This window comes from Equus caballus, chromosome 18, assembly GCF_041296265.1.
Source record: "Equus caballus isolate H_3958 breed thoroughbred chromosome 18, TB-T2T, whole genome shotgun sequence".
Classification (NCBI taxonomy): Eukaryota; Metazoa; Chordata; class Mammalia; order Perissodactyla; family Equidae; genus Equus; species Equus caballus.
Window position 1 is genome coordinate 54511418 of NC_091701.1, and position 25879 is coordinate 54537296.

General features: G+C 38.0%; 1 protein-coding gene across 22 annotated transcripts in view; it reads right to left on the minus strand.

Moving 5' to 3' along the window:
• ATF2 (activating transcription factor 2) overlaps window positions 1-22762 on the minus strand; it is a 73264-nt gene extending 50502 nt beyond the window's left edge. For 5 of the 22 annotated variants that reach the window (XM_070241261.1, XM_070241257.1, XM_070241244.1 and 2 more), the window contains exons 1-4: window positions 22507-22762; window positions 10410-10510; window positions 2122-2196; window positions 560-629 (exon numbers count right to left, since the gene is read on the minus strand). In XM_070241261.1, coding sequence (XP_070097362.1) covers window positions 560-584 — 25 coding nt within the window. In that variant the 5' untranslated portion in view covers window positions 585-629; window positions 2122-2196; window positions 10410-10510; window positions 22507-22762. The other 17 variants (XM_070241250.1, XM_070241254.1, XM_070241249.1 and 14 more) reach the window with 13 other exon arrangements.
• Window positions 22763-25879: the final 3117 nt, after the last annotated feature.

Sequence of the window (25879 nt, forward strand, 5' to 3'; positions counted from 1 at the left end):
CTAGACTAATGATAATAGCAATGATTAATAATTTAATGGCCTATTAAAAAATGCTGAAATATTATTTTCTGAAATAACACTGAAACATTATTTTCTGAAAATGTTTCCACACATGCTCTGTATTAAACATGTTAGACTCAAGAACACTAATATATTAGTAATATTCTCGGAGGTAAATATTAGTTAAATTTCATAAGAGTTCAGCAAGTAAATAATTTTCATACAAGATAATGTATATTTGATTTCCAATTAGGCAGTTTACAGTGATTTTCAACCAATAAAGGTCAAATGAAAATGCTTTTAAACCCTGAATTTGTCCAGGTTTTCCATCTTTCCATTAAAAGACATTTTTTTTTTCCATATTAGATTGTGTTTTTCAAAACTCAGATACACTATTGAGGAAAAAGAATTATTTCCCCAAATTTTTCTGGGTTATTTTCATTCTAACTCCAAAACTGTACAGAACATTGTAAGAGAATCCTTTTAATGATAACATAAATTGTCAGTGTTTCTAATAAATGTGAATATACAAAATGATTTAAAGTAATTTATCTATTACCTGGCCACATCCAGGGGCAGTGCATAGAAAGGGTTTGTCATCACTCATATTCCACAGGTCCTTGTATTGCCTATAATAAAATATTAAAAGATGGCTAAATGTTTTACAGTACAGATTTTTAAATAAAGAATAAATAAAAATGTAGTATTATTTGATTTTTCACTAAGCTTATTACCTTTTCTATTTGAATGTGAAATAAAATACTTTTACTGACATTTTAACCCTATCTGCCATCTTCTTATTATGAGCAGACAAATAAATGTAACATGCAGATTTTACACTACAGAAAAAAAGGTTGAGAACTCTGGTCTATCAGGCTAAATCTTTCCTATTCAACAGCCTAAGTGCAGAAAGAATGAAATAATTAGAAAATCACTACTTTAACCTCCAATGAAATAATGGATCTAGGTAACTATCAATGTCTGATAAAACCATCAGGAGAAAAGGTGATGGAACTTTATAATGGTTGGATCAGGCTGACACCACCCCGAACTCCCAGGTCAGTCTTAAATTAACATCACTAAAAGAGGGACAAATAGACATTTTGTTCCTCCTGATATGATGCAACAGACAGCACATGAAGTATTCTTGGGGAGTAAAAAATAAAACCTGAATCTAATCCAGTCTCTTTAGATCCAACTACAGGAAACACAGGAGATAGAAAAATACGTCAAACAACACTACCAGAACGCAATCAGCCAGATTTTACAGGACAAAAAACCTGGTCTCTTCAACAAATAAACATCATGGGGAATAAAAGAGAGGAGGTAGGGGAATTATTTTAGATTAAAAGAGGTTTTACTAACCAAACGCAATATGCGGACCTTTTTGGATCCTGATTTGAACAGAACAACTACAAAAAGACATTTTTTAGTCAAGAACTATTTTTTCTACTTTTTGAGTTAGACTTTAAGTTCCCAATCATTCCTGCCATCAACTTGTAAATTTTAACTTTATTTTGGCCTTCTTTCTAGAAATTATATACAAGCATATTGGATTTGACTAAAAATTCTGTAACACTGTTGCTTTCCCAACATTAGCCTGTTAACCCTTCAGAGCAATGTTTCCCAAAGCATTTTCAACAGGGATGACAATGGCTATTATAGAAAAAAGGTATGTGGCCAAAGAAATTTAGGAAATGCTGGAGTACTTTATTTTGTAGGACTTTTCAGAGCCTTTCACATGTTCAAGTGAAATGATTACCAGAGCACCTAGAACATGGCATTTTTTGCCTCAGCCATTTCTTATTTGAACCTTTTTTTCATGCAACATGTGATCTCACAGAACAGCAACATCAATACTAGTCAGAATTATTTGGAACTCATTTTAGGGGAAACCAAAACCCTAAAATATGTTTATGTTTGTCACAGTTAAGTGTATTTTGATGCTCTATTTGTTAATTTAAAAATGCAATAGGAGTATCAGCTAAACCACATACTAGATAAGTGTCTTCTTATCTATGGAAAAAAAACACTGAAATATTTATCTGGAAACAACCTGGGAAAATTTTTATAATCTAAACTATGAAAAATAGCTAGAAATACCAAATATTGCATACATACCTGGCAGAATTCACACGTAACTTGAATTTCATAAGTCGAACAACTTATCACGTCCTCTTTTTCATTGCAAGGATACTGAAAAACAAAGTTGTTTCACGCTGTTAAAAATAGTTTTGAAACATTTCTTGAAACAGTAGAAAATAAAAACACTCAAATAATTACACTTTCTGTAACACTACTGTCATCCAAAAACCCAGTCACTATTAAGAATCTTTCTAATAGATAGAGTACTGCTCCTGAAAACAAATACCCATACAAATGCCTTAAAGATAGGTATTAATATATCTAACTCCACCACAAAAATGGTAAAGAAGAAACATTTAATTCAGCCCATAGTCTGTGGCTGAAGAGCAGCCATTAAAAGACTAACTTATTAAGCCTAATGAGAAAGATGATAATTAGTATTTCAAAATATCTGTTCAGAAAGCTTTTAATTTTTTTAAATGTAGTCACTAGTGGTCCGATTCTCTGCCGAATTCATTAAAATCTATCTGTCCCATAATGCAGTTGATCTATATAAACAACTCCCTCTTCCCTAACGTTGTAACTTATTGAATATCAGCTTAAGGACAAGTACAACATTCCAAAACTATCCAGGCCAGTGGCCCATTTTTAAAACTCTGCTAATACTTCATCTTACATTCACTGAACCCCCACTAGTGGTGAATGAAGTAACTATACACTAATCCAAATAAGCCAATGGTGCATAGGGAAAAATTTTCTTTTTCATAATTTTGCTGATAAATATGTGAAGAATGTCTTGCTCAGAAAAAAACAGATAATTCCTGTGGGGAAATGTGTAAATAACCACAGTTCTGAGTCCTGCAGTCAAGGGTGATCTGGTATAGGAGAAAGGAAGAACAAAGTATTTTCCTTGGCCCCAGGCAAAACTTGTTACCTGGTAGGATTCCATTTTTCCATTGACATCCAACTTTACCATGCTGTCTGTGAGAGGAGGGAAAAGAACACTAGAATAATCCAAAGTAAACCTATGAAAGTTATGCTTCTGTCATTACCAGCAGAATGTGAGCTCAATGAGGGCAAGGATCTTATCTTTGGGTTAACTACCTAAAACAGTGCCTAGCTCATAGTATAATTTACTTATTAAATATTAAGGAATGAATAAACAGATGCATGATATGAACAAGTCAAAAAAGTTTGGTTCACTTTAACTCAAAAAACTCTTCTAAAAGTAATAAGAAAACGCACTTCATTTTGCTTGGAAAAATCAAAGCAATATTTGAACTCAGTTAAGTCCAAGAAACATTTAAACACCAAATATATGCCAAGATACAAAGATGAAAAAACAAACAGTCCATGTACTGGAGAAACTTTCAGTCTAGCAGAAGAAAGAGGAACACAGAAATATAATTTCAATTCTTTTGGTAAGAATAAGAGTTAAAATACTACAACAATATAGAGGTAGTGCAGAAACCAATCCAATAGTTCTAGAAATGCTTTCTGAGGGAGTTAACCCTTGGTACCCTTCTCTCTCACTTTTCCCACTCCCCCACTCCTACAACTGTCCCGTTCCTCTACAAAAGACATTCCTTACCTACACATAAGCCTGTTTCCTAGTCAACCAATAGAAATTCCCATTCCTTATTACTATTTTCTAATACCTTAGCTGAGGTAGCTGTAATTATAACAGTTGAAGGACCTTGAGACATAAATGATGATAATTCCTCTGGGAGGCTTAAATACTAACTCTTTGTGAATCTGACGGAATCTCAAGCCTCTAAACGCAGGGTTATCTCCCTTTTACAACAAGGTTGGAATTACGCTCACAGGGAAAGGAGGCTTTGTTCAACTATAAATTGGGGAAGTCAATGACTGCAGATAGAGAACTGTTAATATACCACACCACTCTCTGGTGGAGAGATCTTCCTACCAGTATAGGTTGGAAAATCACTCTCACAAAGAGTACACAGGAGGGTTCCAGACAAAATTTAAAAGAAGTCAGCTTCTTTGGTTTCTCTACTCTCTCTCAACTCTTCTTCTAACACTTCTTTATCTTCCTTGCTCTCATGATCTAGTATCAAAGTCTCCCCTTTTCTTCTTTCAAGCAACAGATATTTGAGTGTCTACTTCGTGCTTGGCACTATGCCAGATGCTAGGGATGCAGTGGTGAATTAAGATAGATACCCGCTCTCAAGAAGCTTCCAGGAGAGTGAGGGAACTTACACTAGCAAATCAAGCATCTAGCTCAGAGACCCTCTTTCCAGTTTTCTAAGACAATTCCACATATAAACATGTATATGCTGCTCACATTTTCTATTTCATTGCTATAAGGCATTTTATTTTAGAACCCCAATCTTGGTTAAAGGTATACTTTGAATTTGGTTTGTTAGAACACTACCAGAGCAATTTTTACTGTTAGGTATCCCATACAAATGATCAATCTTACATAATTCTAAAAAATCGTTAAAGCGGAAGTTTTAACTGGGGTTCAGAAGGAGGTCATTGTTATTTCTTGATAATATGAACTAAATTACACCTACTGAACTAAGACATTGTAAGGAACTTTAAATTAGCTGCTAGAAAAACATGGAACAGCAAAACAACAAAATAGCAGTCATCCAAAATGCCACTATTCAGAGATAACTATTTAACATTCCAGAGTACATATTCCAGTCTTATCAATGTATAGAGCTACATAACTTTAAAAACTATAAAAACAGTATAACAACTTCCTTTCAAATGCAATTATCTAAATTCTACCACATCATTAAATAGCAATATCACTAAATATTACATGTCATATTTTTCTTCTGGGAAAGATTTGCCTTGAGCTAACATCTGTTGCCAATCTTCCTCTGGTTTTTCCTTTTTTTTTTCCCCTTGCCAAGCCCCAGTAATACTTGTATATTGTAGTTGTCAAGTCTTTCTAGTTCTTCTATGGGAGAAGCCACCACAGCATGGCTACTGATAGACAAGTGGTATGGTTCCACCCCTGGGAACCAAACTTGGGCTGCCGAACTGGAGCGTCCCAAACTTTAATTGCTATGCCATCAGGGCTGGCTCTCTATTAGTGAATTTTTATCATCAATGAATATCCTTAATGACAAACCTTTGTGCAATATCTGTTATAATTTCCACAGGATTAATTTCTAGAAGTGAAATTGCTATGTCAAAGTGAAGCCATATTTTTAAGGCTTTTGATTTATATTGCTAAACTGCCCTCCAATACATAGTATTGATTTCTACTTTATCAGCAGTGTACAGAAAGAACTCATTTCTCAGTATCCACACCAACAGTGAAAATTATTTCTTAAAATTTTTATCAGATTAATGAAAAAAACTAATTTTAAAGTTGCATATCTTGACATACTCTTGAGGCTAAACTTTTTCATATACATAATGGTCATCCGTAGTTAACTATAAAATGCTTCCTTTTCCCATTCTTAAAAAAATAAGATGTTTGTTCAAAATTCTTCCTCTTGAATATACATCACAAGCTCTTTCTTATGACACGAATTTCTGATCATGTACCTCATTGTGTGCCTGATCTAATGCTAACTACTCAACCTACAAATGAGGTCCCAAAGGGTGAAATGACTTACTCAAGTTAAAAAATGGGACAACATGGGGTTGGCCCCGTGGCCAAGCAGTTAAAGTTCCATGCGTTCTGCTTCAGTGGCCCGGGTTTGCAGGTTCGGATCCCAGGTGCAGACCTACTCCACTCATCTGCCATGCTGTGGAGGCATCCCACATACAAAAAAATAGAGGAAGATTGGCACAGACGTTAGCTCAGGGCTAATCTTCCTCAAGCTGAAAAAAAAAAGAGGAAGATTGCCAACAGATGTTAGCTCAGGGCAAATCTTCCTCACCAAAAAAAAAAAGAAAAGAAAAAAAATGGGACATTCCTACTGCTATATTGTGCCTACCAGCTGGTATGCCTTGCTATATTATGCATATCAACTATTATGCATTGTCATTCTATGCCTACCAATTATAGAGAAATTTTATGTAAACCCACTTTTTCCAAAAATAGTATAGAAAGACTCTTTTGGGACTTCTAAAGTTATTCAACAGACCCATTATCAAATAAAATCACACATGATACAACATGCCAATAAGCAAATAATAAAGAAGAACCCTTAAAAAAAGATGAATAGAAGAAAATGGGAGAAATTAACTAGCAAATCATTTCTTATAACTTAAAATTAATATAAAAGCCCAGCTTCCAGAAAAAAAAAGACATCCTTATGTATATATAAGGGTGTTTTCATGGGAGGCAGCTTACACAGGCTATGGGGTGGTGGAGTGGGGAGTGGGCAGACCAGTGGAGAGTGTCAGAGCCTGGGCAGGTGAGAAAGGTGTCCATGGTGAGGAGAGGGGTTGGGCTGGAGGTGAGTCTGAGTTGGGTGAGGAAAGTCTATGTGTGGAGGGGGGAGGTGGCCTGATGTGGAATGTCAATGCCCAAGCAGGGTGAGGAGGCATCCACGTGAGGTAAGGGATAGAGATGGTACCAGTCTAGCATAGGATATCAGAGCCTAAGCAGGAGGACATCTACTTGAGGAGGAGGAGAGGGCCTAGTGGCCACAAGCAATTCATTAGATACACACACAGGGATTGACAGAACAAGTAAATATTTCAAGAATGTGGTGGGTGAAGGTAAATTTACACTATAGGTGAAAGTAATTATAGAGAATGAACCCTGGTATTAGACAAGATTTGGAGTTATTAGTGTGAACTCATGACTTTCTTTTTTTTTTTTTAAAGATTTTATTTTTTTCCTTTTTCTCCCCAAAGCCCCCCAGTACATAGTTGTATATTCTTCGTTGTAGGTCCTTCCAGTTGTGGCACGCGGGACACTGCCTCAGCGTGCTTGACGAGCAGTGCCATGTCCGCGCCCAGGATTCGAACCAATGAAACACTGGGCCACCTGCAGCAGAGGGCGCGAACTTAACCACTCGGCCACGGGGCCAGCCCCTCATGACTTTCAATATAGATATAAAGACACATACGCATATGTGTTCATATATTTCCCTAGGTGTGTCCACTGAGAGGGCCTGGGAACACTTATACCCCAATAGCAATAAGCCCATTTAGCACCCAGATGGTGATGCCTAAATACCGTTCTCTACCAAAAGAAACCTGGGTTCTTTCAAGAATTGTCTGATTCCAATTCCCCGCTGGGGCGGGGAAAGTACAGCTGGGCCTTGAAGATCTTGTGTAAGAAAGTAAAGAAATACTTACTTAAGGATTTGGCCAGAAAGTGACAGATGTTAGCTCAGTGACAATCATCCTCAAGGAGAAAGAAGAAGACTGGCAACAAATGTTAGCTCAGGGCCAATCTTCCTCATCAAAAAAAAGTCAGGGATATCTCTAGATTCTAAGATGTGAAGCTGTCTTCTAATTAATTCGTTATAGAACTATAAATGTTGTAATCTCTTACCTTTAAAGCAGGTACTCAAGTTTCAAAGCAGATTTCTAAGATACGGATAATACTAAATGTTAATGTTACATACAATTTACAGCATTCCCAAACATTTCTAGTAGAAATAATTTATTTCATGGAAATTATTTGGAAAACATTTTATTGCCTATTTTGTACCTGACATCATATTAAGAATAAGATATAGTGGTCCCTGCCCTCAAAATCAGATTAGCAAGAAAGACAAGTAAGTGAAAATAACAATACTAATTCAGTGATATACATAAAATAATAAAGATATAACAGGCACAATGGGAACACAGAGGAATAAGGAGTATACTGGAGCCGGTCATCTCTCCTCAGCACCCATACTCCCCTCTTAGAAAGCCTGACTGCCAGGAAAGGGCAATCCTATATATCCATGACCCTGACATATCTGCCTCAGGTGAATCGAGAGAGACACCTGACCAAGTTAAGCCAACCAGATTACTTCCTTAGGAAATCTGTAAAATGAAAAATCATCAGCCAAATAGAGGTGGGCACTAGAGATTCAAAATCATACTCAGGACTGGTGGATATTTTCTGTCATGTTTATACTGATAATAAATTAATGAAAGCCAGAATTGAGTACGTACAAAAAAACAAGAGATGAGAAACCATACAGTCAAGAGGAAGGAAAGTAGCTTCTGTGGTGCCTAACTAAGCTTTCTGTGGCTGCATCACGTGAGTCTTCTGTATGCTGAGTACGAGATTTTTTTTTTAAACTTTATCTGATTAAGTTTCTATCCCCTAACTAAGACAAGTACCTAGCAACCCTGGAGAGAGGGTCTAGGAAGGCTACTGAAGGAATAATGCCTGAGCTTAGTATTCTTAAAGGAAGAGGCATCAGTCAGCTAAGGATGATGCTCTGGGCAGAGGAGACAGCATCCAGAAGCACAATAAAGCAAAGTACACTGAGGGATCCCTAAGAACTTCTGATGGATGAATCATGGGATACAAAGTTGGAAAGGAAGAGAGGTGAGGTCAGAGAGAGAAGCAAATCTGGAGAGGCCTTTAAAACTCTGGCAAGGAGTTTGGATTCCACCCTCCCCCATCTCACTCCCACCCTGAGTTTACAAACTGTGGCGCTGCTCCAAAATGTTGAGCTAAGAAAGTTTTTCACATTTTTAAATGGCTGTGGAGGGGAGGAGAAGAAGCAGCAGCAGCAACAGAGACCATATGTGGCCCACACAAAGCCTAAAATATTTACTATCCAGCCCTTTAAAGAAAAAGTTTGCCTAATGCTACCACAAAAAATGGCAAGATTTTAATTAGGTGGATTGCACAATCAAAGGAGCATTTTTGCAAGATCACTAACAGAAGCGTGGAGGATGGATTAAAGAGGGCAACGCTATGCAGAAGAAAACCAGTACAAGCTACTGCTAAGTCCAGGAAAGAAAATGATGGTTTGCACTCAAACCATTCAGTGCCAGTCAAAAAGAGAGGAAAGAACCAGTTATGAAAATAATGTTCTTAGGATAAGGCCTCAAATCCGCAACACTGTCTCCAGACCCCTGGAGAGACTGACCCGTGTCTCGTACTCCAAGCTAAGAAGCTACCCCTTGATCTCTTGGATCTACTTATACAAGCTTTTAGTCAGCTCCCTCTCTCAGCAGAACGCTCTCACTTTCTACTTGCCTACCTCTTAGTTAATACTAATCAGACTTACCTCTGATCTCCCTCCGTCCACTATCCTCCTATCCTGAAACTCAGATCTCTTATTTACTTAGTCATTCAGTCAATAAACACTTATTGAGTATGTGCAAGAAGGTAGGAATTGTGCTAGATCCGAGGTACAATGATACTGTCCTTCTGGAATTTACATTTTATGGAAAATACTTCTAACCAAATCAGTGGACTTGAACATTTAAGCATCAAGTAGCTCAAAGTTATTTAATGTATATATCAGTGTGTAAGAAAAAATTACAAGTGCTGCCACCCTTTCCTCATTAAACCTGCTTAAAAATTCTTACTTTTTCAAATAGATATGTACATTTAAATTATTTTCCAAAACTTTGTCATTATTTGAGTAACTGTACATTTACACATAGTTTCTCTTGATCTAAACCTCCAGATTCAGGTACAACAGCATAGGCCAATTTGCCTGTGTATCTTGATATATCTGACAAAGTCTATCACTAGACCACCATGTTTTGAAAGATTTTATATGCCACACCACATTTACTAAATCAGTATCTTCCTTCCAGTTTTAGAAGCTGTATCCCCAAACTGTAAATGGCCTGAGACCAGAAACCATTGTACTTCGTTATCTTTAACATCAGTACAATGTGGCTAGCACATAGTAGATGTTCAATAAAGGTACATTTGAGGCGCTATATAACTTTCTATTAATGTTTCTGATCAGCACAAAATAATCATGGTACTATACTTACTTGATGCAATTCAATCCAAAAGCAAATAAATTTGACACTTCAGTTAGCTTGTACAGCCTTAGAGGGAGGAATACTTTCTGTCCAAAATATTTTTGCAATACAGAAAATACCTCAAGGATACCTTCTGTTACTATCCTTATAAAATCCTAGAGAACTGGGACTTTCACATAGGGACTCTTTGCTATAGAGGATTCCCTAACCAGGTAAATTTAGGAGCTTCCAGGTTAAACAAAATTTAATACTTTCACATAAGTCTTCAGTGTGCTTTTAGATGCTGATATGCACTGTAGCTCCAGAAGGACATTTCCATATTTGCTGAACCTCAGAACTTTTTTCCCCCTAAACACTATCAATACCGTAGGACAGTAGCATTCTGAGGACTACAGTCTGGAAACATCTATTGAATTCAGTCATATTTGAGAGACAACCACAAAATAAAAAGACCACTTTTCCATTAAAAGCTTAAAATCTCTTACCTTTCTAGCTGGTGGGCCATGAGCTTTATTCACTCTGCTGCCAGGAATCCCTCAGCTCTAATCAAGTAAGCAGTGTTGCTGAAGTTCCCATCTAAGTATCCCTAGGGCAAAGGAGAGGCAGAAGAGTGAACTCGTTACTGTGCAAGATCTAAAGAAACAGCCTCATGCAGTTCAACTCCATTATAAAATTTTTGAAATGTTTTATATTTAAAAATGCATGTGAATTTTGCCTTCCATTCCATAATTTTTTAATATAAAAACTAAGGTTCTCTCTAAAATCTTCAATGCTCCAGGATTAAGTTTATCCTGTGGCCTCCCATAACTTCTGGCACACTGCCACCTATGAGAGGTATAACAGTCTCAAGGACAGAAGTTCAGCAATGCAGTCTTGGTGAAAAGAGAAAAACAAAGCTTTTTACCATAATAGAAGGGATAGGTAGTCACAGATGACAGACGAAAAGGCAGTGCTGAATCTGAGCATCAAAATTCTCAGAGTGAAGATTAATAGTTTTTCTTCTTATTTGGAAACAGCTTGACTTTTTTATATCTGTATCAGTTAGGATTAGGTTTAGCCATAAATGACAGAAAACTCAAAATAACAAAGGCTTAAATGATTCAGAGGTTTATTTCTCACGTAAAGGTAGACAGTGCAGAACCATGATGATTAGGAACCCAGGCTCATTCTGTTGTGTCGTTTTGCCATCTTCAATACACAGCATCCCCTTCGTGGTTTAAAATAAAGTCTAGTTATCACATCTGCTAATCAGACAGAAGGAAAAGAATGGGGAGATGAGCGAGAGCCTCCCATTAAAGAAACTTTTAAGAAATCTCAGAGGAAACTTCTATTTACATTCCACAGGCCAGAACTTAAGTTACATGGCCATAGCTAGCAGGGAAGCTGGGAAATATATTCTTTATTTCACCACATGCTCAGCTAAAAATTGGAGCATCTACAATAAGGAAAAAGAAGAGAATGAATATTGGTGGACAATTAGTTGTTTCTGTCATCACACTCATTTCATTCTAAAATGTAAGATGGTTGGATACTCTGTAGAGACGCCTTAACAGTCTTCAGACATAAGCTTTCAAAAGCAGAAAGTCCTACCAGTGGCCAAAGAGCAAAACCAACGTTCATAAGAACTTGTCTAAATGTGCAAGGCCAATCTGTAGGTGACGGAAGAAGCGGGGAAAATTCTGAAGACCAGAATAACAATGCAAGAGTAAAGAAACAACCTAAATAGTTGTAGTTTGGGAGGATAAACTCACAAAGCAGTCCACAAAACTTAGAAATGATTACAGGAGACCACTATGTAATAGAGTGCCCAAGGTGAGATTGGGTGCGACCTGCGCACAGGGCCAAGTTACCAACTACATTAGGAAAAGGCAGTGATCCCAGGAGCAAGATGTTAAAAGGGAAAGCAGACTTTGCTCTACCATTATTTGAGGGCAGAGCTCCCATTATTAGACCATGTAAAAACTTGGAGGATTTCCCTATTACACAGATTGTTGGAAATAAGGGTTGTATTTTATGCTGAATGAGGTTGGCTAAAACAGCCTTAATATGTTTAAAACTTTTATGTGAACACCAAAAGATAGAAAGACTTGCTTCAATGCTGGCAACAAAATTCTGTTTTATAATCAGACTGTTCCTTAAAGGGAAAGGGACAGCTATACAAATGCAAAATGGGGACTATAAATGGAGCAGCAACTCAAAGGACAAAGGGCTCTGTGTGATAATGTAAAGGTTCACATCTTCTAGGTAGAGACAAATTTCTGCAAATTGTTCCTTCCAAGAAAATGTTTAAGTATGACTTTAGATTTTCTTATGGAGTGTTTGTCTTATCTCAGCAGTTGCTCACAAAAGACCAGTAACTAACATCCTAGAAAACAGCAAGATGGACTTCTGGTCTTTACTTCAAGTGAAAGACAACAAAATTAAGCTAGCCAGCTGCACCTGGCCTATACAACTTATGTTTTACACATGTAATGTTAAAATAATCATCCAGAGTTTGAAAGACATTAAAAACAATGTTTACCTTTTTTGTAACTTGAAAGGCACAGATGTCAGGAACCTCTCCTTTATCATTACTACCCTACCTTAGCCACTGCATATGTATTTCTTACATTTGGATTTAATTAACCTGTGGGTGAGAGATAGGACCTCTGCTGAAGAGAGCAAATACTGCTAATGGCAAGTATTCTGGAAAAGGGCAGATAATGTGCCAGGAAACAGAGCCCCAAAAGTAGACGTTAGTGTGAGAAAGGAATTAATTCTCCTTTGGACATGGACTCAGAAGAGTCTAACATACCCAAGGGCAATCCTAGATAGTAGAGAGAAGTTGGCTTCTGGCCTTGTGGGGGGACAGGAGCTACGCAGGAGGCAGACACTCCTTCCAGGCAGCAGGGCTCAAAGACGTGTATGTATTACTGAAGGTACACTAAGACTTTCCAAGGGACATCTGAACTTAGGGATAAATTTCCAGAAAACCAATTTCCAAATCTTCAACTTCTCTATGTCTGCTTTCCTAAAAATGATCTGCCTACTTTCCCTAGGCCCTCATTGTTTCACATTTCAAAAGAAACCCATACTTCTCACCCATACCAAATCTTATTACAATGCATTGCCCCAGTTTGTAAAAACCTCCATGGAACAAAACAAGGGGATAATTTAAAATCACAGTGTCTTGACGCCTCCACTAATCAAGGTACCATTAAACCTCAGGCTTGTGTCTTTCCCTGTCTTATAAATATTTCTGTTAAGTAAAGCATGGCTTTAAGAATGGTGTTTTGGTGGTCGGCCCAGTGGCATAGTTATGGTTAAGTCCACGTGCTCCGCTTCCAGAGCCCAGGGTTGACAGGTTCGGATCCTGGGCATGGACCTAAACGCTGCTCATTAAACCATGCTGTGGTGGCGACCCACATACAAAATGGCACATTAGTGCAGCAACAATCTTTCTCAAGCAAAAAGAGGAAGATTGGCAACAGATATTACTAGGTCAGGGCAAATCTTCCTAACCACAAAAAAAAGGGTGTTTTCCCCTGTGTTTAGGAATGTTCTGAATTCAGATATATTGCAGTGTGATGACAGGAGCAATAAAAACTTTCATTTAATGACTGCCTCTTCCATTCTCAAAATATTGTCCAAAAATGCATTGTCCTGAGAAGGAGCTCCATGAGAACAAAGCAAAGAGGAAATCATTAAGAAAGTGAAAAGTTTGGGGCTGGCCCAGTGGCTCAGCGGTTAAGTTTGCACATTCCACTTTGGTGGCCCAGGCAGGGTTTGGCCAGGTTGGATCCTGGGTGTGGACCTACGTACCACTTGGCAAGCTATGCTGTGGCAGGTGTCCACATAAAACAGAGGAAGATGGGCACGGATGTTAGCTCAGGGTCAGTCTTCCTCAGCAAAAAAAAAAAAAAAAAAAAGAGGAGGATTAGCAACAGATGTTAGCTCAGGGCTAACCTTCCTCAAAAAAAAAAAAAAAGAAACTGAAAAGTTCAATTTATACTTGTTGCAGGGAAGTATGGTAAGGTGATCAATAAAATACTTTAAAACATTAAAATATACTGGATTCAAATAAAATTATGTTGGAGAAGTGGAAATTAATATAACAAATAAATAAGAAAAAGAAACAATGAAAATTTCCAACTGTTAAAGATGAATTAAAGTTTGCCTTTTTTTTTCCTTAGGAAGATGTGCCCTGAGCTAACATCCATTGCCAATCCTCCTCTTTTTTACTTGAGGAAGATTAGCCTTGAGCTAACATCTGTGCCAATCTTCCTCTATTTTTTGTAAGTGGGACACCTCCACAGCAGTGGAGTAGGTCTATGCCCGGGATCTGGACCCACGAACCCAGGCTGCTGAAGTGGAGCGTACAGAACTTTAACCACTCAGCCACAGGGCCAGGCCTTAAAGTTTGGGTTTTTTTTTAAATTTATTTTTTATTTTTTTTGCTCTTTCTCCCCCAAGCTCTCCAGTACATAGTTGCATATTCTTCGTTGTGGGTCTTTCTAGTTGTGGTATGTGGGACGCTGCCTCAGTGTGGTTTGATGAGCAGTGCCATCTCCATGCCCAGGATTCGAACCAACGAAACACTGGGCCGCCTGCAGCGGAGCGCGCGAACTTAACCACTGGGCCACGGGGCCCGCCCCTTAAAGTTTGTTTTTTAAAACCGATGATGGTATCAAACCACTGTGGAAATTAGGTACTTATAAAAGAATGGTGTCAATATCTAGAAAAGCCAGAAATTATACCTTTTTCAAGTATTTAAACTTGTGATGAAAAATTTTAGGAATCAACTTAGAAAGGTGCAAGGGTACATAGTTTATCAAATTTCTTTTCAGTAGTATATATGTGTGTAGTAGGCGGAATGGACCCCAAAGATGTCCATCCTCTAATCCCTGGAACCTGTGAATAAGTTACGTTACATGGCAAAATGGACTCTGTGGATATAAAAAGATTACAGATCCCAAAATAGGAAGATTATCCTGCGTTATCCAGGTGGCCCAATCTAATTATACAAGCGTTTAAGAGCAGAGAACTTTCTCCATCTGGAGTTCAGAGATTCAGCAGAGGCAGAAGTCACAGAGATTAGAAACATGAGAAAGACCTGAACTGCCATTACTGGAGGGGGAAGCAGTGAAAGCATTTCAGCTTTTAGGAGCAAATATCAGCCCTGATAGTCAGCAAAGAAAGAGGGACCTCCGTCCTACAACAGCATTCAGCCAACAATCTGAATGAACTTGGAAGCGGTTCCTCCCCAGAGACTCCAAAAAAGGAATGCAGCTCTGCCAACATATTGCTTTTGGCTTTGTAAGACCCTAAGCAGAGGACCCACCTGAGCCCACCTCAACTTCTGACCTACAAAAAACTGCAAGATAAATCTGTGTTGTTTTAAGATGCAATGTATATGGTAATTTGTGATGCAGAAATAGAAAATTAGAGTGAGCAAAAATGTTAAGGTACCAAGGAGGACAGGCTTGTGTCCCAAGGTTTCCAGGGCAGCAGTACCTTATGGATAGAGAGTTTTCTCTGTGCCATAATTTCTTTCTTAGATCTTGGTCAAGCACCGCAAAATGCAAGCAATGATCCTAGAGCTCACTTTGGGAACAGCAATATGGTCACTGTTAACAAACTTAAACCTAAGAGTTTGAAAATCTGTAGCATTTAGCCAGTAGGACTTCATTCCCCTTTCAAAGTTAAAGTATCTTTACGTTTCTGTATCAGAAAATTTTTAAATGGTATGATTTCACTACTATCCTCTCCAGTAAGAAACAATATACTAGTTTCAGTGTTGTCAAAAAAAAATGAATAATACATGTAAAATACGTAACAGTGCATGGCACCCATACAGTATCCATTATGTTTATTAGAAGTTTTACTTTGACTTTAAATGTATGTTTTCCTAATCCTCAACTAATCCTAATCTTACTACCTTCTTTATTTTTAAGGCTGGAAACTGAGAACTACATATTTAGTTTAACTTTTAGACTGAATATTTTTACATTAATCTTTAACTGAGGAATTTGATGTTATCCCATAAGGTTATTTGGTACATAAAGTTTAGTTCATCAATGTAAAGAAATCAAACTCCTCAGAAGCGAGAAAAATATAAACCCAGCTTTAACGAGGGACGCAGCAGTTTTTAATTTTTTACCTCTCACAGGAGACATGACAGATGTCCTTCCTTCACACATATCTCAACTCCTCAGTATATTAAAGTCTTAATGAAACTACTCAAAGCTGATGGGACACATAAAGAACATCACAGACTTTTCTCAATACTGTATTCATGAAAGAACACTATGACTACATGCATAGTGATATTGGTCCATTATTTCAAAATATTCTTTAATAAAAATATCAGTAGTTCTTTTTTCTTTTCTTTTTTTCTTTTTTGGTGAGGAAGATTTGACCCGAGCAAACATCCATTGCCAATGTTCTTCTTTTTTGGCTTGAGGAAGATTAGCCCTGAGCTAACATCTGTGCTAGTCTTCCTCTACTTTGTATGTTGGATGCCCCCACAGCAGGGCTGATGAGTGCAGTAGGTCCACGCCCAGGATCCAAACCCATGAACCCGGGCCACCAAAGGGGAATGCACAGAACTTTAACCACTAGACCACAGGGCTAGCCCCCTAGTAGTCCAATTTTTAAGTTAAACTTCACTTTTTAAGTGATTCTTTATTATTCCCAGGCCTTTAATCTCTAGGTGATGTAACATAAGCAAGTTCTTGTTTTATAGTTTAAAATTACAAAAGAATAACATTAGAAATATATAAATACAAAGAACTTACAGATTAATAGCTATGAATATGAACAGTGCTAATGCAAGTTTACTAATAACATCATTTTAGATTCAGTAATTGTATCTGTTATATGAAATAACGTCCATAGCATTATTTTTGCTCAAGGTAGACGTATAAAATGTACTTATCATTGTTTTTCTTTTTTTTTTTACTAAAAACTTACCTTTTGCAAATGTAAAAAGAAAACAGAAATAGAAATTGACAACTCACCAAGAATTACAATAATTCAGTCATTACTGCTATTAAGAGTACATCAATAATAATTTCTCATTATAAAGAAGGCACGAATAAGATAGGGTAAAGATTACGTATAATTCCCATTTACAAGACTCATAAGCTCACCTCTCTCTTTTTCTCTCAAAGTACGTCAAAATTCAAGCAAGTGAAAGAGATATTATGACAGGAATAACCCTCAACCCAACATCCATATTTCAACAATCATTAAAACCTTCCTTGGGGCCAGCCCGTGGCCGAGTGGTTAAATTCATGCACTCCACTTTGACACTCAGGGTTTGCCGGTTCAGATTCTGGGCGTGGACCTATGCACCATGCATCAAGCCAAGCTATGGTGGCATCTCACATAGAAGAACTAGAATGAGTTAGAACCAGGATATACAACTATGTACCAGGACTTTGGGGAGGAGAAAAAAAAAAAAAAAAAGGAAGATTGGCAAGAGATGCTAGCTCAGGGCCAATCTTTCTCACCAAAAAAAGCATACCTTTAAGAAAAAGAAAAACCAACTTTCCTTACAAATGATACAAGACACCAGTGAATTTCAACACTGTGGTTGAGAACTGATGATGGGGTTATATTAGTTGAATAGTTAGTAAAAAATTCAAAAGAATAAACATTAGAAATGTGGTCTTTTGATTTACACATCATCTCATCCACTATAGAGAGGAAGTAATGAAAGGTTTCACCAAAATGTTCATAGTGGTATTGGTGGAATACAAGAAAATGACAACTGGATTTTATGGTAATCAAAGTATCACAATTTTATCAGTTCAAAATAGAGATATGCTATACTGCATGAGTTTTATATAGAAAAAGTCTGACTTGGGGAGAAGGGGTGTATATATGGAACAAAAAATAAGAGATATTGCCGCACAGGGAAAATTCTAAGGTACTAAGTTCCAGCTCAAATTTTAAGTTTCCAGGGAAAACTCAACTTTATCGTCAAAGCTACCAAATAGACGGTTGATGTACTGCCTTCAAGCCACATCACATGCATGCCTGGAGGTGCTGTGCTAGATGACTGTTATTTCTGAATGAACTTTCACAATAATAATTACCACACCATATAGTGAGTACTCATTAAGTTTCTGAGACTGTTTTAAGCATTGTACATACATTAATTATTTGAACATCCGCAACAAGGCTCTGAGTTAAGTATTATTATCCTTAAAGATAAGGAAATGAGGCACAGAGAAGTTATATTATTTGCCCATGGTGACACAGATAACAAGTGGTAGACCCATGACAATCCAGTTCCTAAGAACTACCCTAAAACATTGATTATATACTTACTATGTGCCAGAAGACGATATAGAGGAAACAAAAATTCAGTCAATTTGGCTATCACATACACATTCTTTATTTCAAAGGTTACCTATATGGAAATAAACGTCAGTATGAATCTTATTAACTCATAAATCTACAGTTCAGAAAGTAGCTCTTATACTAAAACAAACTAGCAAAAGACATCCAATGTGTAAACTATGTAAATCTGCATAAAATTTAAGGATTATTGTTATTAGATTGTCAAAAGTTCCAGTAATCTTTAAGAGAAACAGTCAGTGAAATGACACAAAGTATAAAATACATAGTTATCTGTCCCAGCACACAGATTACTGGCAGACAAATAACTACAGACTGATACAGTCAACTAAATAAAACTGCTAAATATGCAAATTATTCCCATTAACAATTCCTAATTAAATAATCCTACTTTAATAAGCACAACTCCAAAGTTGGTAAAATTACGACAAAGTTGGTGCATTTGTATTTTGATGATGGTGTAAACTTGCTCAACTCTTTGGGGAGGCAAAAATTTTTGCAACTGTGAAAACATTTATATCCTTTGGCCTGGTAATTTCATTTGATGTTAGTATCCTATGGAAACAAATCAAAATAAGAAAAAAGATACACGCACAGATATACTCAATTCAATGTTAAAACAGGCAGAAACTGAAAACAATTATTTTCCTGTTGGGGCATTTAAAATTGAGGAAATTTTTATAGTCATTTTGTAAACTATCATGTATGTACCCATTAAATATTACAAAGGTTGGATAACACAGGAAATTGCTAATGCCATAAAAGTAAAATAAAACTGTATCTACCATATAATTATGTAAAAGCTATAACATATATGCACAAGTTAGAAGACAACAAAAATAATAAAAACAATTATTTGTTAGTAGGGGAAATTTGGAGTTGATTTCTAGTAACACTATTCTAATGTGTTCATAAGTGAAAGGAAACACACTAGCCCAAACAGTAGAATTAGAAAAAACAAAGCTATAAAATTGGGATGACAAAGGTTTAGGTTCAGTTAGGCAACCTAAGGAACTCATAGGAACATATTTATAAATTTAAGGTTATAATATAGACAAAGGTAACGACATACTACCAAAATAACGAAAATACACTTGGTATTTTGCCACTTGGCTCTTGCCAATTACAATCATTCCACCCTGTCTTTCCCTACTATATCTCGCTGAGAGTCTCTGTGGTAATAAGCTACTACTACTGTTGGGAGTGTTTTCTATTCCTTGGCTATGAAGACAGAAAAAACGGTTGAGAACCACTGTCTTCGTTAAGATACAGAATGCAGACACGGGTGAATAGGCCTAGCCTCAAAAGCATTGTTTATTTATATCCCTTTTTGTTGCAAAAAATGTTTTTAATCACTTTACTACCTCTGCCAAAATATCAAGAAGAAAAAAAAAAGCCTCACTAAACATAACACATAAAATATAAATGAATATACCAGTTAAAAAGAATAAATGAAAATAGCAGATTTAATAACTATCTGTATCTAAAAGTGTACAATTATAATGATATATATTTATAATAATATATGTAAACTAATTCTTATTGTTGGCCTTAAAGATCCACAAACTTTCCAAAATTTCTGTGAAACTATACCTTACTCTAACTTTTTAACCTTGACCTTAAGAAATAGAACAAAAGAAATAAAATGTTTTGTGGGGTTTTCCCCTATATATAAACAGGTGAATATTATCACTACTACCTCCTCATTAAAAATTACATTAAGAGAATATACAGCAATTTAGAAACATTCTTAGCCTCAAGGAACAGGTGTGAGTATAAGACAAACACAGAAATACCAAGTTAAACTACTGACTATAACAACGCACATTTGTTTTTTTACAGTACATTTTACATACATAGAATAGAATAACAAGTACTGTATGTATTGATTTTTATAAGGATCAGCCGAATATCCAATTATTATTATTTAACGGGTTTTAAACAAGAGACGTTCTTGTGAAAATTTGGTTTTAAACAGGGAGATTTCAACTACTTTTTCTTCTCTAAGGACATTACAGTAAGAATACCAAAGAGAAAGAAGTGCCAGCTTAGAGACATATTTCATATTGGAAGGAAGAGCTTGAAGACAAAATGACTGGAAATAGCATTTATGGTGGGATTGTTTACCTAACAATTTAATTTACCAGCAGAGAACACATAAATCATTAAAACCTAACTTTTCCAAAATACAAAAATTTAGATGATTTCTTGAGTTACTGCTAATTATAGGTAGTAGATGTTTGATGTACAGCATATTATTTTTTTAAGTGATATTCATATAGCTTCCAAATACTAAGTAGCAATAAAAAGCATCCTTCCAAATTATTTGTTAAAGACCTAACATACTCATTTCTACCGTTACCTTAGTTTAAAAATATGAAACAAATACTCCAAGTAAAACAGTAAATGCAGGAATTTCTGAATTACATATAGATTATGATATAGTGCCCCCAAATTTCCAAACATTCTAATAAAGAATTTAAAAAAGAAGTTCCAGGAAATGCAATCTGATCTACACAAGGAATTATGTACCTTAAAAACACACATACAAAAGCCCCTGAAAGCTCCTGCCTTACTCATAATTAATATACAAATCCTACATTCTAAATTACCACCATATTATACTTTACTAATTAAAACTGAATGGCAGTAGCATCCTCTAAAGCAAGATGAAACATGTCTTAGGCATGCAGCATACACACCAGCGTAAATTTGGAAAAATCTTATAAATTACAAAGACTAAGATTCTTAATTGTTACTCATTTATCGATGGCCTTAAATATCCATGCACTTGCTCAATTCTGTTTCTTGATCTGCAGAAGGACGTCTCTATTTTTTGAGCATACTTTACAACGATGTTCCGGCAGTTTTGAAAAAAGCGTTTAGAGTGGATTCCTCAAGTCAGTGTAACAAATTTAATTACAACATATAATTGCTACTTTCTGAGTCTTTCAGGGCACTTAACCTTGTAGGGCTGACTTTTTAACAAGTTTCTCACCTTCAGAGTTTTGGTACAACAGACCAAGGATACACAGCTATTTAAAGATTATGCCTAGAAACGCTAATACTGACAATGCCGGCGGTTATGAATTTCTTCAAATAGGACAAAAAAGTGTGCTCAGAGGAACAGATTTTGTTCTGACTTCAAATTTATACATTAAATGTATGCATTGTTACCGTCTCCGTAATTTGAAATTCCTAAGAAATCGTAACTTTCACATTACAATTTAGGGATTAGTCAATAGGTCTAAAGTCCATCAGGAGTAATCCCTTTTACTCCATCTTATTCACAGTAGTTTTGCTCTTGGCCTCAAAGGTTTTCAGACTCCTCATTAAGCAAAGACAATTTCCTACTACCTAACGGCACAAAAATAGTCCCCAGCTCCTCCGCCCTCTCATTCCCAGCGTCGGTTCAACGAGCGAACAGAGAAAACACACACACACCCTCGGCCCTAGTCCCTAAGACATTAATAAAAAGCAGAGATTATCTCCCTACAGTAGGTCTGCAGTCCACCCAGGAAGGTAAAAAACGGGGGGAAAACCGAAATCAATCTGCACCCACACCTCAGCCCCGCCCCACGGGGATAAAGTGGGGGTGGCAGGAGTGTGAGGGGGCAGAAAGGAGAGAAAAGACCGAGAGTTCCAGCTCCCAGCTTCTCCACACCATTTGTTCCATCACGTTCCACCGCAGCCAGAGACCCTGACCCTATTTCCAGCCGCGCCTCCGGATCCTCCTCCCCGCCACCATCACACACACACACACACAGTCCCCAAGCTCTGAGTGCCGGGTGGGGAGCTCAGAGCCGGCCCTCTTCCTGCTCAATCCAAGGACTGAGAGGGTCTCCCTGTACCCTCGGCGGATCGACATGTGCCCCAGGGACCTCTGAACTGACCGGAGCGGGCAAGATAAATCGGGGGGAGGGGTCTAAGAGGAGCCGTTATTCCCTTTTCCTCTCCGTTAGGAAAGCGCGCGAGCGGGGAGGGGCCGGAACAACGAGCGCGTTACCTAACGGTCCAGCGCGGCCGGTCGGGCTCCCGAAGCCGAACGCCGCGCGGGCCGGTGAAGTGGCAGCCCAACCACAGTCGCCTCGAGGGTTAGGCACCGAGGCAGGCGCGCCCGAGGTGATGGGAAGCGGGGGGTGGGGACTATGGTGAGCGACGTCGCCATGTTAGCGCCTTCTTTCTCTGTATCCCTATGGTCTCCAGTCCTGCGGCCCTCTCCCCATGACCACTCACCTCGCCAGGTCACTAGTTCATGCTTCTTTCGGTCTCCGAGGAGGCCAGAGCTCAGCCGTGTTTACAAACTACCCCTGGAGGAAAGGGCTGAACCGCACTTTAAAGGCCACGGGCTCCCACAGGCTTCCGTCCTCTCTCGCGAGATCAGACTGACAACCCTTCTCCCCGCCCCACTCCCGGCATCCCCCCTTTCTTCTCGCGTCCCTTCCCTACACGCACACGCCCCTTCTTGCCTTCCTTCAGACCGAGCGCCTCCGGGTCAAGCTGTTCCGTCAGACTTAAAGGAGGGGGCAGGACTTCAGGAGGGCGGGGATACAGGGGGCGGGAACCAGAGGACACTCGGCGTTGGTGATTGGACAAGGTCCCGAAGGGCGGGAAGCAGTTCTGGAGGGGGCGGGAACAGAGAGTAAATAAGAGGTGTCTCCGTAACTCAAGACCTGCGGAAGCGTGTGATTGGCAGCGGCTGGAGGCGGGCGCGGATGCCCGGCGCTGGAGCAGGTGGATGTTGAGGTCGCCGGAAGGGGTTGACGGTGTGCGGGGAGGTAAAGTCAACTCTAGAAAGGCTGCGAGTGGCGGGAGAGAAAGCGGGAAGGGTCCTCCCAGCCCCGCCCTGGGAACTCGGTATTTCCATTGCTGTCACTTCCCGGCCCTGGGTAGGAAGAAGGGTAAAGCGTAGAGAGTCGCGTGCCTAAACCCACCTTCTGGCTAACCTGCAGCCTGAAAAGGGGAGCTTCTGTTAAGATGAGGTTTGGGAGAGGCCGAATTTGCCGGAAATAATCCGCCAACCGCCTTACACGCCCAAAGCGGGAAAGCAAGATAAATCAGTTCTGAAAAGAAAAAGGCCTTACTCTGAATGACATTTGTTCTAATTTTCCTAGGCTGTAAGTGGACTGATCCTTCTGGCTTCTAAACGCCTAGAACAGGATATGATATTGGCATATAATTATGTTCTAAGTAACTTATCAAAAGGAAATACAATGCCTTCCACTGTATCACCGTAATTTAAAATAGTGCAAGTCTTGTTTATAAGAAAATCTTCCATATTATGGTGAATCCTATTTTATCAATTTTCCTTTACTTAGTAGTTATAGATTTAAAAAATATCAATTTTAGTAGAAATAATTTCAAACCTTTAAAACATCAACAACTCCGTATTAACATTTTAGAGAGGACAAAGGACACCAAATTAGAATATGACGTAGAAATGGCAGTCTTTCCACAATGTTATCCTACTGCTTAATAGGTCGGTGCAATGCCGAAGAAATGTCTGTCAAGCTTTGAAAGTAGTTCATTGAAAAAAGGAGGAGAGGGGGAGTTCATTTGGTTAATTTAACATGAGGGACAAAAAAGACCTTATTTACTACTCTGCAATTGACACAGATACACGCCTAAAAACACAGAAAGAAGTACATTGCTGGAAATGTTTCTTCTTAATGTTGCTCTGTAATTCTCTATACAACTTAAATATTTCAGTGTTAAGTGTAGGGATATTGATTGTTCAATAAATACACACCGGCACAAGTTGAAAAGCATGATCAGAGGCCTCTGAAAATTTGCATTAACTATTAAAAAAAAGTTTTTTTCAGTGCCTTGTTTTTCCATTTACTAAGTGTTGATTTCTAGTCTATAACAAAATTACGAATAAAGTTTGTGTATTAACATAAAATGCACTCCCAAACATTATCTCCAAACCACAGTGAAACTGAAATTGTTGGAAGATTATCGGGGATAGTATTTGAGAGTTAATGAACCTGCAGTTCAATAATGGTATCTGGCATAAAAATGAAATTGTAATAGCACTGGACCTTTTAACAGGCTTCTGGCCTGTATACATGTATGTGAGCCAACTCACTCCTCTTTAAAACTAATTTCATTGCTCCAGAGACCTGAAAGAAGCCAAATATTAACAGTTTACTTCTCAAATTAAAATGAAAGTACTATCCCTATATAATATTAATAACAGTGCAGTAGTGTTAGTGTAGTGTAGCACTAATTATTTAGCAATAATTATTAAAACCTCAGCAGCTCAGACTAATGATGATGAGCATGATGATGGACAAAATGTGCGACTGACAGATCACAAATTGTTAGGTCTAGAATACATTCACTAAAATGGTGCTTCTCTCCATCCCCTACCAGGTCTACTGTGAGAAACAGAACTATAAATGTTGTGGCATTTAAAATTAGAGTAGATTTTTTAAAATAATTATTTTCCATTCCCTTGTGTTAAAAATTTGAAAGTCTTTTCTCCGATCTTGATTCAACTGGCAGTCGGTTTGGTTTTAAATTTCTCCTCCTCATCCCTACTTCTCCAGTCTGTTGTCAAGTATGTAGTAATTATCTCCATAATGCACTAGAGGAATACATTATTTTAAAGAAAGTCTTTCAGGAGTCCTTTTAGATGAAAGAAGAATCATTTAGTAATATGAACAGTACTCTGATCTGTTGTGAGAATGCAATTTTAGCTAATTTTCTAAAAAGATGATATACCTAAAATGAGAAAATATAAAGGGGATTAGGGGAAAAAACAGGTGGAGAGGAAGAAAATCTATTATATATGCATGTTGGCAGCCTGTCAGTTAGCAAAGGGTCTCACTTTATCTACATATTTCTGGTTCCACAATAGTTCCTTTACTGTAACTTTTCTCAAATGAAGAAAACATTCAGTGTAACCAAATGAATGTCGTTACTATTTCAGTTCTGATCCTGTGAGCTTGTCTCACTATTTATCCATATCCTCATAAAATGCTTTGCTTTTCAATTTTTTTCCCCTGGCTTCCAAATTCCTCAATATCCCCAAGAGCCCTAAGGTTCTCTAGAATCTCCTCTTTTGAAATGCAGGAAACTTCTTCTGGACCACTTCTTTGCCTGTCTTATTGTTTCAAACATGCATCTACCCAACATTTGTTGTTAGTGCCATTGAGTCGATTCTGACTCCTAGTGACCCTGTGTACAGCAGAGCGGAACCCTGTCCAGTTTTTTTGCGCCCTCCTCTCACCTTTTGGCACTGTATCAGACAATGCTCTGCTGCTGTTCATAGTTTTCATGGACAGTTTTTTTGAAGTGGGTGGCCAAGGCCTTCGTCCTAGTCTGTCTTAGTCTGGAAGCTCTGCTGCAACCTGTCCACCATGGTTGCCCCAGGTATTTGAAATACTGGTGGCGTAGCTTTTAGCGTCACAGCAACATGCAGCCGCCACAGTGACAGACAGGTGGTGTGGTTCCCTGACTGGGAAACAAACCCAGGTCTTGACAATGAGAGTGCCAAATCATGACCACTAGACCATTAGGGCTGGTGCTACCCAACTTACTCATAAGAAAATTAGTGAGGATCTGGTGAACTGCCTTTAAGAACCCAGCATGACTTCTGAATAAA